General features: G+C 33.7%; 1 protein-coding gene across 2 annotated transcripts; it reads left to right on the plus strand.

The window, feature by feature from the left end:
* The first annotated feature begins 9673 nt into the window (after window positions 1–9673).
* On the plus strand, window positions 9674–10998 carry LOC125190143 (protein RICE FLOWERING LOCUS T 1-like). Of its 2 annotated transcripts, none has more exons than XM_048087347.1 (4): window positions 9674–9884; window positions 10137–10198; window positions 10410–10450; window positions 10694–10998. In XM_048087347.1, exons 1-4 carry the CDS (start codon window positions 9681–9683, stop codon window positions 10918–10920), a joined length of 534 nt encoding a protein of 177 aa, XP_047943304.1. In that variant the 5' UTR covers window positions 9674–9680; the 3' UTR covers window positions 10921–10998. The 2 variants fall into 2 exon arrangements, with proteins under 2 accessions (XP_047943304.1, XP_047943305.1); XM_048087348.1 differs by having other exon boundaries at window positions 9674–9821.
* The last annotated feature ends 5710 nt before the right edge of the window (window positions 10999–16708 follow it).

A 16708-nucleotide genomic window follows, 5' to 3' on the forward strand; every position in this document is an offset into this window, starting at 1 on the left:
GGGATTTTTGTCCCACCATTTTCTTTATGTATTACGGAATTTGCTAGTAATAATTAATGTTTCAATATATTGCTTAGGGGTGGCGAAATGGTTTACCCGCGGATACCTGCAACCGACAAGTCGGAAACCTGTATCCGATTTCAGCCAAATTTGTTGTCCCAATACCCGCCCCATAACATATTGGGATTGCCCGATACCATATCGGGTATCCCGTACCCGACCTGAAATTCTAATTGAAAATTTGAAAACCCTAATAACCGACAATGTTCCCTAATTTACCGTATTAATGTCGATGGTAAGCTAATCTTTGAATAGATTGGGTATAAAAGTGAGGGAACACTCTACAACTAGTTCCGATGAGTTTTCAATTGAAATGTTCGTTGGAATATAAAAATATATCAAAAGAACTCTTAGATTCTATAAAGTATTAAAAGATTATATATGTCTAATATCGGTTATTATCGAGATTGACGGGTATACCCGCGCCGGTAGCAGGTATACCCGCTGCCCACAAAACTCTAAAACACACTACCTGATCACGCCCTGTTTCCCATTATCGTCGGGTAACTGGTACCAGATACTCGACGGGTAGCGGGTCGTGATGGGAATTACCCATTTCCCGCTACCCATTTTTCCACCCCTAATATTGCTAGTAAATAAAATTTATTATTATGTTAAATGATGATTAACATTTATACTTAAAAAGTTATTCCTCCGTCCCGGTTAAGATGTCCCAGCTAAGATGATACACTTCTTAGTATGTACAAGATTTTATGAGGTGTTGGTCAACGTAGTTAATTGGAGAGAGAAAGAGTGTAAATATTAAATGAAGAACAAAAGATGGTTGAATATTTAATTGGAGTGAAAAAAATAGTTGAGTGTATTAATTGGAAAGAGAAAGTTTTTAAAAATAGAAATGTGTCATCTCGATTGGGTCAAACTAAAAAAAGGAAAGCGTGTCTTCTTAGTTGGGACGGATGAAGCAGAAGTTTAGAACTCTTTTAATCACTATGGATCATGTTGTACTCTTTTTGGCGACTTGAATTATAAAAATAGTGAAGGACTATGATTGAGAAAAATTAGTGATATATAATCCCACTTTTATCACTGATGGCACACATTTTAATATAAAATTAGGGGAGAGAGAGAGTAAATTATTGGAATATTATAGGTGAAGAATGAACTCTGTCACATTAAAGAATAATTTATCAAAACTAGGTGGCTAGATTTAATAGAAAGTCCGAAATAGAAAAAAATATGACTATTGATTATGGGTGAGGAGAGAGTTAGTTAGTTTTATATTCAGTGTCCGTGTTAGGAATTCCGTTTTTCTATTTCAATTCGTCCCTGAATAAGAGTCTTAGTTTACTTTGACTTTAAATGGTAATTGGCCTAACATTCCACTCACATTTTGTTAGAGAATTAATATTTCATCTGCTCCCATAAAATAAATATTTTTGGATTGATATATATTTTAATATACAATTAGTAAATCGTAAGAGATATACAAAATAAAGTTATTGAAGTTTTTTGTTGGATATGACCCACATTCCAATTTCTTTAATCCACCGACTTCTTTTAACATTTCCTAAAATCCACACATAAGATGAATGAGACTACTAGTAGGGGACTGAGAGAGTTATTAAAATGAAAGTAAGGTGAGTAATTAAATATATGACCTACTTTCCCTATAATAGAAATGAAATGAGAAAAATAATAACAGCGAATCTAAATGTCAAAATGGGACCTATAATCATGAACTGAAAGTGTAATAATTTAGGTGCAATATACACTACACCCTTCCTTTAGAAATAGAAACTATTTGCATTATATTCTGTTTATTAAAAATTAGAAACTTTCTATTTACAGAAATTATTTCTCTCGAATGAGATGTGACTCATTTCTACTAAAAATACGTCAATCAATTTTTCTTTAATATTACTTTATTAATAGTGTACTCCATCTGTTTCCTAAAAAATATAAATTCATTTCCTTTTGGGTCATTTCTAAAATTAGAAAAACTACATTTTAGGAAAATTCTTTTTTTCTATGAGGTGAGACTCATTTTCTGTTACACACCTTTTTCTTTCGTACTTTTTTACTTTATCAATTTTACATTAAAATTTGTATCGTTTGAAAAGTTTTTATTTTAAAACATGGAGGGAGTACTAAAATCCGTACCGTTTCAAAGTATATTTCTTATTAAAAGATGGAGAAAGTAGAAATTCTTATCAAAATAGTGAGAGTATTAATGGGATGAAAAAATATTGTTGGGCGTTTTGCCCTTTTGCATTAAATCCTTTGATTGACTTAGCTTTGATTTCTCGTTAGAAGTATTTGTGGGAAAATTAAAATTTATATAAACGAGTCAAAGTTCATATATTTTGTTATAATATCATTAAAAGTGTGCCATCTCTAATCTAATGCATATTTCACCTTTTATTTTATATATGTTATATAAATACATTGGATTGTGATATATGCAGAACTAATTTTTAGTGTTGAACTATCGAACATAAATTATAATTTATTATTACTTCCTCTGTCTTATCTCAAGTTATTGTCTGATTTTCAACACGTGTTTGGAAAAATTATATATAGTTAAAATGGAGAGAAAGTAAAGTAAGTAAGAGAATAATGTAGATACGATTGTATTATTGTCTCTCTTACTTTACTTTCTCTCCACCTTAACTATTCATTACCATCTTCGCAAAATAATGGCAAAAGAAAAAATCAATCACTTGAGCTAGGACAAAGGAAGTATCAGATAACACATATATATAGTAGTTCATTCTAATAGCAGTAATACTTTAATTCAGTCTTTCTGTAATAAAATAAAATGATCTAATAATAAATTGTCAGTATAAAATAAAGTAATAATTTGCTTATTTATTTTATCCACTAAATTAAAAAAAGAAATAGTTGAAATTTAGTCTCGGATTCGCTCTTCATATATAGTATTATATTGTTATAAGTATAGTAGACATTTTAAATGCGCATAATAAAGATACTATAAGTCCACTACATAACGCATTACGTATAATAAAATATTATTGCAAGTAGTATTTTTTTAAAAAATAGATAGATATTTTATTTTGTATCCTTGTGGCCGCAATAATTACGAGCACACATAACAAGTAATATTTCATTTTAAAGTTTGAATACAGATACCAAATTGTTCAGATTCATATAGTATAATTTAAAGATCAAATTTTCTTATCTTCAATATCAGAGGCTAGCTAATTGGAATATTATATTCCCTCAAAATTTGTTACATTCATTTCTAAATTTTGATTCTTCCACAATATTAATCTGTTTATATTTGATAATATTACTCATCATTTTTTCTTCCTCTCACTTTTTCCACTATCATATTCATCCACACACAACAAATAATACTTTAATCAATTTTTGTCCCATACTTCATTAATTTTATACTCCATCCATCCTAGAAAATTTATCAACTCAGCCCACAAAGTTCCCACAAAGTTCGTCACATTTCATTTACATATACTAAAAATCCAACCCTTGACCCACAATATATTTCTCTGCCCAAGTGAAAGCCCAACACTAAGCTTAACCCATATCCGGACTGAAAATCGATTATATTTTGTTGGATTGAGGATGATATCATAGCCCATATATTTCTGGGTATAATTCCCAAAATTAAAGCCACAAATTTAACCTAGATATTCATTTTGGCAATCAATATAACTTGGTCTCTTAAAATAAAATATAATGTGGGCCGAATTCTTTTATTATGGGCTTAGTAGTGCTAACATACGTAAGAAGATTTGGTCCACAAGTCACTAAACCGAATCGAACAAAAAAACTGAAATATTTTGAAAATTGAAACCGAATCGAAATCGAAAAATCGAAAAATTGAAACCGAATAATCGAAAACCGAATCGTAAGCAAGAAAAATATAAATGTAGGCATAATACAATAAATACCACATGGAGAGAAAAAAAACATTTTCAAAATATATCAATGTTTGTGTTAAATTGGTAAACATATATTCCAATTTGTGTTTTATCATAACGTAATATATTAATAATCGTGTTAAATTGGTAAATGTACCAATTGCGGCAAAATGCAAATATGGAACTGAAAACATGGACGGGCTTTAGGCCCATCTGAATACTGTTAAGTGTTAACTCTGTACGAGCAATGCCAAATTTTAGATATTATATTCACTCAGAGCATCCACAATGCCGGCTAGCCGATTCACGTCGCTAGCCGAACTATTGCAACCGGCCAGCCGAGAATCGGCGTAAAAATCGGCGTGGGCTAGCCGATTAGAGGGCGCTGGCCGCCATTGTGGCGTGCCGATCAGCCAGCGCCAATTTTCGTTTTATTTTCAAATTTTTTGAAAACCTATATATACGCGATTTTAATTTCATTTTTATTTGCACCACTTGTTTTAACAAGTTTTCTCTCTCTCTAAATTTCTGTACAAGAGCAACATCGAGGGATAAATAACGCGGGCGATAGCGGTGGTGGTAGTGGTGGTAGTGGTTGGGATGCTGAGGAGTACGAACGGCAGATGAACGAGACTATGGAGGCCTACATGAACCGCGAGATGAAGCGGTACATGCGAAGGGTGGAACAAGCAGGCGGTACCTCGCCCTCCACCGGTTGTCCACCGCCGAGCAGTGATTGATCGGGATCACGTAGCTGCACATCAGCGCCTATATGACGACTACTTTGCTCCGGACCCGCGGTTTCCGGCAAACATGTTCGGGCGGCGTTTTAGAATGCGCAAGGAGTTGTTTATGCGTATCGTTGACGCTTTGGAGCGTCGATATCTTTATTTCCGCTTCAGGCACGATGCGGCTGGCAGACCCGGCCACACCCCTATCCAAAAGTGCACGGCGGCAATCAGGCAGTTGGCCTACGGAGGCGCGGCAGACATGTGGGATGAGTACCTCCACATCGGTGAGACGACTTCTCTGCAATGTCTGAAGTTTTTCTGTTAGGGCGTGATTCAAATTTTCGGTGAGGAGTACCTTCGAACCCTACCCCCCAAGATTGTCAGAATCTGATGCAGATGCACAAGGAGTAGCATGGGTTCCCCGGGATGTTAGGCAGCATAGATTGTATGCATTGGGAGTGGAAGAACTGTCCGACTGCCTGGAAGGAGGCCTACACGACCGGCTACAAGTCAAAGAATGTAACAACCCGCTAAGACATTGTTATTAAAAATACCAGTATTGGCTTAATTATATATATAAATGACTTTGTGATTAAATCGGGATCACGATAGAATTTCATTATTGTTTATTTTGACGTTGAGTAGGTAGTAAATAATATATATATATATACACACACATATATGGGTATAACAAATAAAGAAATAAGATCTCAAAACCAAAACTAATATCTGATACATCCGACAAAGGTCCAATTTCGCAAATCTAATCTATTACAATAAATGACGCTCAAACTCCGAAAGCGCCATCTCAACAATCCAAATTGTTATAGGAAATGTCCGTCGTCGCACGATGGCAATATCTCTCCAAATAGAATTAATTCCTAAAAAAAAAAAAAAAAAAAGAGGAGAAAGAAACATGTCACACGTATAACTTTTAATCATTATTAAGCAATTCAAATATATAAGCCTCCTGAGATAAATGAAACGTCTCATATCTGTAAGGATTCTATGCTCAGAGGCATTTAATGAAGGACAGAGAGAGAGGGAGAGTTCTTTCTCCTAGATGAATGAGGGAGGAAGAAGAAGGCTAGGGACTTTGAATGTGGGTTTCCTTTAATTGGGCTCCTAAATTAATTAGATGGACCATACAAATTAATTTGAGCCCAACTGCTTGAAATAATATAATTGGGTTCCTTTAATTGATGTTGTAAAAGTAATGTAGAAAGTAATTAAAGAATTGCCAAATTTGAATTTAATTACTTATGGGCCCAAGCTAAAATGATTTAGTAAGATAAACGAATTACTATAGTTTTGCATGAATTTTAGTTATTCCGTCGGAACACGGGAATCGCAAAGGAAGCAATACTAAATAAAACAAGCTTTTTAGAAATATTGATAAAGATAATAATAATAATAATTATTATTATTATTAGTATTAGTATTTTTTTTAGAGATTAAGCTCGAGGCATGTTCTCTAATTTAATTAGAATACTTTTAAGACTAAAATAGTACTTTCCCATTTGTGATATTTTAAAAGGGTACGTTCGCAAGTAGAATCGGAACGAAAGAGTCAAGTAAGGAAAACTAGGCGATCAAGGTGAGCTTTCTTATACTAAAAATACAAATTATATTTTGTGAAAACTCGAACACATGTTCGTGATTTTATTGATATTGTCTCGCCATAAATGTTTTGTGTATGATGCCTATCTGTTGGCTAAGGCCAAGTGAATTATGAATGATGATATATATATATAAGTCGAATTCGGGTCCCAGTGAGGGTGGTGTCCCCGCTCGGACTAGTGTACACGGGATACCTCTGGCCGTGAACGGACGGCAGAGAAGGTGACCGTGGAAGGTGGCCACCTTCCCGGCACAAGGATACCTCTGTCCTGTTGGGCAGGGAAGGTGACCGTATGAGATCACCATCTCAGCGGCACAAGATGATCAGATATGGCTAAGTACAGGAAAAAGGGCCCAATGTGAATATTTTAGTAAGCTCAGGTCTTTTCAATAAAACCCCTGAGTGTTACTATGGTAATGGCCTGACAAAATATTTTTTTTAAATGTATATGTGTATTTTTCGGCAATGTGTTCATTGAGTACCTTCGTACTCAGCCCTGCATATATTTCTAAATATGCAGGTTGATCGTGGAAGGGTGGATCAAGTGCTGTGGAGGGCAGACTAGTAGCTATATAAGAATAAAACTCTCGGAGGTTCATGTCTCCACACATGAACCGCGTTCTTTTGCTTCCGCTGTGCCATTAATAAGGCCTCGCTTATTATTAAATTTCTAAACTCGTATAAGTCGAACTTGTAAGAACAGTCTCTCGAGTCCCCTTGATCGAGTATATTTTGCTAAGTAATATCCTTTATTATTATAATTTGTGTGTATTCTATGTCTTGACCTTAACCTCCCCTAATTTCTATTCCCGCTTCTTATAATCCCTCCTTAGTCGCGATAAACCGGGTTATGCTATCCTTAGCTAACTACGGTCGTGACAAAGAATCACACGATGATCCTCGAGACCGTAGCTGATTACCGGATTTGTGGATCTGGCATGCTTATTTTGGGGTAGCGGGTCGAACAACGACCTCAACGTCCTCAACTCGTCGCCCCTCTTCAACGAAAAGTGTCAGGGCATCGGTCTAGCCGTCTCATTTGTGGCCAACGGCAACCGGCACGATATGGGCTACTACTTGGCGGATGGGATATACACTAGGTGGCCCGTCTTTGTGAAGACGATCAGGCACGTGGCGGATGACAAGAAGGCCTACTTTGCGAACGACAGGAATCGGCGCGCAAGGACGTGGAGCGTGCATTTGGTGTGCTCCAGTCTCGATGGGCGGTAATTAAGGGTCCAACGCGTTTGTGGGATGTCAAATGCGTTTCCCAAATAATGTACGCCTGCATTATCATGCACAACATGATCGTCGAAGACGAAGGCGTACAACTGACTAGTTGGGCCAATGACGATGAAGCCGGTCCAAACCACGGAACGACCACCCCTAGCGTACGACATGGGTACCTCTCGATGAAGTCGGTCGCCTCCAGGAATATGCCGACATGCACCGAGTGGATGCTCTTATTCAACTCCAAAAGGATATAATTGAAGTGTTGTGGGCACAGAAGACTGCACGGCGATAGTTTTTTTTCTTTATTATGTAATTTATTTTTTTAAATGAATGTACTTTTTTTAATGCAATTAATGAATTTTCCCGTATATGTCTCGTAAATTTAATTCCGCAATTTAATCGTAAATTTAATTCCGTAAATGTAGTTGTTTTTGAATTATTTTTATTGCGGCTGACCTAAATCTGATGTGGCAGGTGGATTTTTAGTGCTGCTGACGTGGCAGGGAGAGAGAGTGGCTGACCTATTTCTATTGTGGATGCTCTCATATAAAATATTTTAATAATAGTGGTATCAATTTTAATATCAAATTGGTAAAATAAGAGAGAGAAATAGAGATATAAAATTGAGGTATTACTAGTGGAAAATGAGTTTCACCTTTTTTTAAAGATTTAAAAAAAAAAATAGATAAAGACTAATTTTAGTGGACGACCCAAAACAGAAAAACAATACTCCCTTCATTCCACCATAAGTTAGACACTTCTTCTCTATATTTTTCTCTCTCTTACTTTGCTCTCTCAACTTTAACTATTAAATAATATTTTTTTTTCTTAAAATAAGTGCTTAAAAAATGTCTCGATTATAGTGAAATAGAGGGGGTAAATATATAATTTATTCAAAATGTTTCACCTTTGATTCATATTAGTACAAAAAGTTTGAAGTTTACATAAATCATACAAAAAGTTTCATTTTAATACATTCCATCATATGTGTTTAAACGATATTATGTTTCTACTTATGTGATGCACAAACCATAAAACAATAATGAAATTTTTTGTACCAACATAAAACAATGATAAAACTTTTTGTACCAATATGAAACAATTTGCACTTCACATAGATAAATTGTTATCGACATCCAAACAAAAATAACGGAATGTACTAAATTGATTATTGTATACGTATGTTTTTTTTTTCTTTCGTCATATGACTCAATCTATATCAGATATAGATTTTATAGGTAAGACCCTATCAACTTCTTTTAATTGATTGATGATTTTTTTTTAATTAACTGTTTGAGCATATGAGTTGAAGTTTTGAACAAGCATAACTATTAATCTACAAATGAAGAATCAAGCCAAAAAGCATTTTCATATAGTATATAGTGGAGTACTATATATATATAGGAGTATATTTTTGGAGCGTTTTGATGGTGAGCTTTTTCCACTAAAAATAGCATACAGAATAATTGATGTGCACGTCCCATGTAAATGAAATCTCTTTAATAATGCAGAGAATCAGACACATTATAAAGGAGCTGCATATTCAGGAACAATATAGGCAACAACTTGCAGAACAAAACAGATGGAATCTTCTATCGAATTTCTTCGATGGAAGTTTGCCTTTTTTTTCAACGATGTTTGGGGTCTTTCCACTATCATGGACATAAAATATATGCAAATTTTAATTTTTTTTTAATATTATAATTCGCACAGGTTAATTAGTTGCAATTCATCATCAATGAAATATTAAAAATGCCTTTAATATAGATGTAAAGGAGCATTACTCCATATGTTTGTATCAAAATGACAACACCTCTTAAAGTGACACCGTGACACCACAAATCCAGCAATAAACGCTACACATCAATATTATAGATTGCTGTATAGCGTGTTGAATATTGCTGGCCGAGAAAAAATTGCTTTATACAATGTTGTATATTGTTGGCCGAGATTTTTACACTTGACCATTTATTTTTATTGCCTCATGACAGCTTATTATTCGTCCACGTGTACAAATGATTGGCTAGGAATGATGGTATAGTGTTATTTTAAGAGGTGTTTGTCATTTTAACGCACCTCTTACTCCATATATACCTTAAAGGGGAATACCTAGTATAAATAGAAACATACAAACTGTATGCCACAACATGTAAGGACTACAAATATAAATATATGGCAAGAGAGAGAAGGCAAGCGCTAGCGGTGAGCAGCGTTGTCGGAGATGTTTTGGAGCCCTTTACACCGACAGCCGACCTTCGAGCTTACACCGAAGGCAAGATCATCATCAGCGGCTGTCGTTTGAGACCATCCCAGGTTCGTGACCGCCCTAGGGTTCTTATTGGAGGTCCTAATGATTTTCGAACATTCTATACTCTTGTAAGTGTACATACCCTAGTTAAAAATTGTCAGGGAAAACAATGAACTTTGGTCTTATTCTGTTCCTTCCATTTTTGAGTTAATTAAAGGATGTCGTTTGTTTATAAATAAAACAGTTTGATTGAAAAACGTCAACGATATATTTTATACAAACGACCAGAATTTGACCAAATTTTATAGTTTTTTCTGACGATTTTCTATACTATATTTATAACTCTTAATTTATCTTGATCATGAAATGAGTTTTTGCAGATAATGGTCGATGCTGATGCTCCAAGCCCCAGCAACCCACACCTTAAGGAGTACTTGCACTGGTCTACACTATCTCAAAGTTTAATTATACAAAATTATTTGATTCACTTGTATGTATGTACATACATAGACTAATTAGGGTTAGTTGCCACATAGTGTCGACAATAATGACTCCATCTTCAAGGGAATTAAAATTTCTGCATTTTTTAAATGTTTGAATAAAAAAAAAGTGACAATTTATTTACTTATGATATGCTATGCTATGCTATGTAGGTTGGTTACTGACATCCCAGGAAACACAGATGCTAGCTTCGGTGAGCCATTTAAATAAGATATACACTTAGTGCATGTTTGATAGACCTATTAAATTAACACAAGATAATTAATTAAGATGGATTTTAAGATAAATATATGATATCTCACTTTTTTGGATTATTAAATAACCTATCATTTTGAACTATTTCGCTTCGGGCTTCAATGGGCTTTGATGGCCTAACATGGACCGTATTTTATCTATCAAACAACCAAATATATAACATATAGTAGTACTTTTGCAGGAAGGGAAATAGTGAGCTACGAGAGTCCTCAGCCGGCGGTGGGAATCCACCGGCTTGTTATGGTGCTTTTCCGGCAGCAGGGCGGCCGCCAAGCAGTTGGCGCACCGGTGCGGCGGCAGAATTTCAACACCAGAGAGTTTTGTGAGCTCCATAACTTCGTTACTCCCGTGGCAGCCTTGTATTATAATTGCCATAGGGAAAATGGCACAGGCGGCCGCAGAGTCTAAAATTGTTCCAATTATTAATGTTTAAGTCATCTCGGATGTGTAAAATAAAAGATCTGTTTTTTTTAAGGCCAATTAATATGCATGGTTGAAATTCTTACTTATATCTTACTATAACATAGACTAAACCCCAATGGATATCTTATATAATCTTGAGAATACCTTCAAACTTGTTGTAAAGGATGGAATGAATTTGAGTTTTTAATAATTGATGGAATGAATTTGAGTTTTTGATAATGTTTTTTTAAGGATTTTTTTATGATATCTTGCAAGGAACATATAGACATTTATTTAGCAAATAAAGTTTGGGGCAATTTCAGAAAGTTTCATCCGATTTTGGGAAATATCAAAAAATTTCAATAGTTCAAGGAAAATAGTAGAATATATCAATAGTTTGTGTATTTACAAGCAAATTACCTCATTTCAATATAAACGACGTCGTTTTGATTGCCGACGTGTCTGCCATGTTGGCACTTTCGATGGACGAAAAATTATATTTTGGGGAAAAATCATAAAAGTGCAAAGTTCATGCATTTATATTCAAAAAATAAAGTTCAGGGGAAAAAATAGAAAAAATTAAAAGTTCATGCATTTATAGTCAAATAATCCAAACATAATTATCATAACACAAAGGCCTTTATTTCAAAATAAACTCCAAAAATAAATTGCAGCGATCGATAAGTCGGCTAATTACCGATTGGAATTGAATTGGTGATCACAATTTACAAAAAAGTGTATTAATTTCTTCCATTTTCACTAATTTCCACCGCAATATATATCCCTCAATGATATGCTAATAGGTGAAATGTATGTTATCACAATTAACTATATTCATAAAAAAAAATTTAACTATATTTATAAATAGATTCTACATGCATACACAGTGTCTCTTTATTTATTTTCTTGAATTAATATTGCATTAAGTGCAACCAAGCAATTAAGCAGAATCATGTGAAATGTATTATTCTACATTTAACGGTTTCGTCAATAATTAAAGGACTAGAAGCCTTGAGCACACTTAATTTTTTTTCCGGCGTCACCTACTTATATAGGAGAATGTCATTTCGGAGTAAGTGAGAATTTCTATACTCAAATAGTCAAATGTGCCTCTTTATATTTATAATTAAGTACGTTGTACCTAGTCCATGTATGGACGATGAATATGCCAATTATTTCGAGTGAAAATAAAATTAATGAATGAATATACCTAGTCTATATATTTAAGCACGTCATATAAACTTAGTTCAACGAATATCCCAGTATAAAAAGTATAGAGATAAAGGGTATATATAGTACAGAGAGTGAAGCAACTTGCAAAATCTTATCCTTGAAGAGAACATTACGAATTTACGACCCATTCCAATATGCCATTTTACTTTGGAATATTGATGACAACGTAATACACTACACTACACCACACCACTAGCTACACCTACAATTGCCACACAATAGTATAAGAGACAAAGATTGATAATGATTGTAGACGACGGTGTATCGTAGTTGGTATAGTAAGACGTTTTTCTATCTCTATTATAAGATTATAGATTGCCACTAAAGGGGTCGTTCGATTATAGATCTCTTGTTCGGTTGCATTCTTCTCAAAAGCTTTGCTTGTGACACTGTATCTTGGCCGGCCTCCATAATGGCAAGATTAGTTCGTATTTCATGATTTATCATCTCATGACCTCCATGCTCCTATGACTAATTTTATTTTATACATATCCTATTGTGGCTATCCCATATTATATCTCATTATTATTTAATCCAACAAACCGAACGTACCTATATATGTGTGTGAATGTATACATGCATGACTCATTCAATATAGCATGCATGACTCATTCAATATAGCATTGCTTACAAAAGTTACAACAATTAAACCATAGAAAAATTTAAATATTTTGAAGACATACATAGAATCAAGGATAATCGATGCATGTACTTTTTCAAGGGAATTCCATAAACTTTGGAATACATTCTTTTCAACTAGAGGATATCAAATAGAATGAGGTACTACTACTGCTACCACATGCATTTCCCCATTTTCCATTCTTAATTTATTATGATAGCTATATTTGACTCGTTTGTTTTTTCCAATTACTCCCTTGCAAAATGTTGATGATAATGGGTCTTGAAAGATTATTCTTGTACCTCTCAATGCTGATGATATTGGGCCTAGAAAAAGCCTCCCAGAAAAAAAGTCCACTCGAAATAAAAATATATTAGTAAAATTTATTCATTTTTGGTGATTTTTTTGGGTATCCGAAATGAAAACCAAAAAATCACATGAATATAATCCGTCAATGAGTTGAATTGAATGGTCGTCTCTTCATATATATATAGAAAACGGTGTGTTAGTTAAAATTATCAAATATATTTAACATTTAGGCAATCAAATTTTTCATTGTGTAATTATTGCGAACAAATCTAATCCGCTTAATATTTTAAATTAATTTTTAAAGTTAATTGACCAAACTTTGGGTTTTTATTAAAGCAATTTCCCTCAATGAAATTAATCGTCGGTAGCATACAAGGAAAGACATATTCAATTTAGTGTTTTTTAATCTGTAAATGAATTTAAATTTAATGACTGCGCCATGGAGGACTCAAACCTTGAACCTTTAGCCTAAGGCATTCTCTCTACCGCTTAACCAACTCACACATACCGTGTTTTCCTTTGTCTTGGTGTGGGGTTCTTCTTTGTGTTTCATTTTATCTTATTAGGAATTTTCAAGTGGTGGGGATTTGTAATGAAAAGGTAAATTAAGTTTGCATGTATTATAATTCGTTTTAGGGTTATCAAGATAAAAAGGCAAAAGGACTAAATTAGCTGTTGATTTATGACTAAAGTAATTAATAAATTGAGAATGAGCTGTAATTGGAAATAATATTCTATAAAATTAGGTTATGATTTATTAATGTGACTATTGAAACGCAAGGAACGCAAAGAATTACGTGGTTCGACAATGCCTACGAATATTGGCAAACGATCGATGAACTCTTATTATGATTATACACACAAAAATGGATTATACAACAGCTCAACTAACTCTAGTTCCAAGGGTGAAGAACATTCGAATCAAGAACTACCGCTATATGGAAAACTCGATCCAAAACCGCCTCTCACTCGACCGAAACTCTCCTTTCTTCTTCCTCTCTGTTTCTCTCAGGTCCGTGTTTTCGAGTTACATATCTATATCTCTTATCTAGAAAACCAAACGAACCACAAAAATATTTACATATCTTATTCAAAAAATCAAACAAACTCTAAATGTATAAGTATTTACCATGTGATTTATATGTAAAGAAATTGGGCATGATTGAAATTGGTTCTTAGAAGATAGTTAGAACAATTTACAATTACAAAAACCTAGCACGTCCCATGTATTTACACTCCCTTAAACTAATATGTGCAAAAAAAAAGCAAACAAATAAAAAGTGATGGAAATATAGCCATCTCTGGCTTTCAGCTCCTCAACTAGCTTATCTTATCATCGAAATTCGATTGAAGCATGATATTATAAAAGAAGACAAGAAAGAAATGTAGATACATCATACATAGTCCTCTTTTAACTCCATTTTCCTACAATGTAATGACCTTTTCCACCATGCCTACATCATGAAATTGGCCCCCACCATATCTCTCTCGATCCATCAATCCAATTAAAGCTATCCAAAAATCCCTGTATAAACAACTGCATGTTTTTGTTCAAACACACGCCGAAAAAAACAAAGTAAAATATTATTATAATTAAAAGAAATTAAACCCCACATTGCATGTCTTTCAAATATTTTCAAGCATACACCAATAGAAATTCTCCTCTCCTTTTTGCTGAATTCTTTTAATCTTCCTTTATTCTACTAAAATGGCTTTACAAAAGCACTATCTTATCACCATGTCCTTCTTTAAAATCAATTCTATCTCTAGCACAGTTTTAATCTCATCCATTTACATCTTCTTTCGTCACCTAATTAGAAAAAAACAAATGCAAAAAAGGGGAAAAGACTACAAAGATATTTACATTTCATCAACCATTTTCTAAGGTTTGTATGTTTAACAAAACCTTCATGAAATATAGCAAAATCGTTTCTTCGTGGTGTTGCATTTCACATGTCTGAAAAGCCAGGCTACATTTATTTAAATCAATAGAGAAAAAAAGGTTGGTTGTTTGTTCGAAAATGGAAAATTAAATAAATTAGCAAACCCTAAAAAGGAGACAGCAGTGGATAGTGCATGCATGTTGATGAGGTTGAATGGGTTGATGACATATATATTGTGGGCTTTTTGTCAGAAAATGAAAGCCTTTCTTTTTATCTCTTTGCTCAGCTCTCCCCACATGCATGGTTGGGAGATTAAGCTATTCATTCCATAAATGGAACTAATAGCACTCTAAATCAAATAAAGTTTCTATCTTTAATATTTGGAAATATTTTTAAAAGCTATTGTTGAGAAGTGAAAATCCATACAATTGTGGTTGAATCATGGGGCATGTTTGTTTATACTATCTATCTCCGTCCATGAAAGGTAGTCTTAGTGGTGGAACGTTTGGAATATAAGAAATAAAATCGTCTTTTAATAGTTTCAACCTAATTGGGAGTTCAAGAAAAACACTTATTATGGAGACTTGACACTTGGACTCGAGGTTGGTGTCCAGTATTACCGTTCTCACTAGAACAAATGAAATCAACGTGGAAACAAGAGTTCCTAACGGGACCTTGGCAGCCTTCAAGAAAATGACTAAGAGGTGAGCCGAGTTGATCTTGTCCCTTTGTTTGACCTTGCTTTTTGTGTCTGCTCGTGTCTTGATCACGGGAGCTTTCTTTTGGTGGCTTAAGCCTTGTGTGTCTCTCTTTAGTGTTGTGCTCTCTCTGCTAGGTTTTTTTTTTCTCTTGTTGGTTTATGGCTCGATGTCTCTGTGTTTGATGTTTTGGCTAGCATGGTGGTTAGTTTTTTGCTTTGGTTGTGTTTATGTATATTTTTGTTAACGTATTGGACGTCGAAAAATAACTCACTGCAGCTGCATGCTTGAGCACGTGCTTTCTCTCATAGGGAAAAAAATTAAAAGAAAAGGTGATCGAACTATTGTTAGTGAAAAATAGGACTCTCTCGTTGTAAAGCAAAAACTTGTCATAAAGATAGAACTAATTTTTTCATTTTTAAATTAATGTGTGTTTTATTATTTTTATCTATTTAGTAAAAAGTAAGAATCAATAAAGGAGTTAGGAGTATAAAGTGAAACTTTTTAGAATTTTTGTTAAATATATATATTTTTTTATTTTAGGATGATTATATATTTATGTATGTAGGAGTATTATTCTTTTACAATTAGAAATTACTATTACCGTTATAGTTATTAAAATTATTGTATTGTCCATTGCTAACTTAGTACTATTAAACATTATGTCGGTTACTAATTGAACCGAACCTATAAGTTAAAAATTATTAATGTTTTTTGATATTTTTCAAATATAGATTAAGTAATCTGTTAAAAATCATATTCACATTACTCATATTTCTTCGCAACTTTTTACGTGTAGAAAAGGATACCAAGTTTTATGGGGTATACCAGATTTAATTATATCTTATTTAGTTTATATATTCACAAATTAATTTGTGCACATAATTCTAATGAAAAATTTTATTTATTGAATGTCAAAAATATGTCGCTGCCGCCAGAAATTTCCACGATATCAGCTTCATTTATTTGTTGACTTTAACCGGCATTGATTAGTGGAGTAGTATTTAAAAAGGTTGTGTAATTTTCAAGAAAAAAAAAGGTAGTATGATCTT

This window comes from Salvia hispanica, chromosome 5 (genome assembly GCF_023119035.1).
Source record: "Salvia hispanica cultivar TCC Black 2014 chromosome 5, UniMelb_Shisp_WGS_1.0, whole genome shotgun sequence".
Lineage (NCBI taxonomy): Eukaryota > Viridiplantae > Streptophyta > Magnoliopsida > Lamiales > Lamiaceae > Salvia > Salvia hispanica.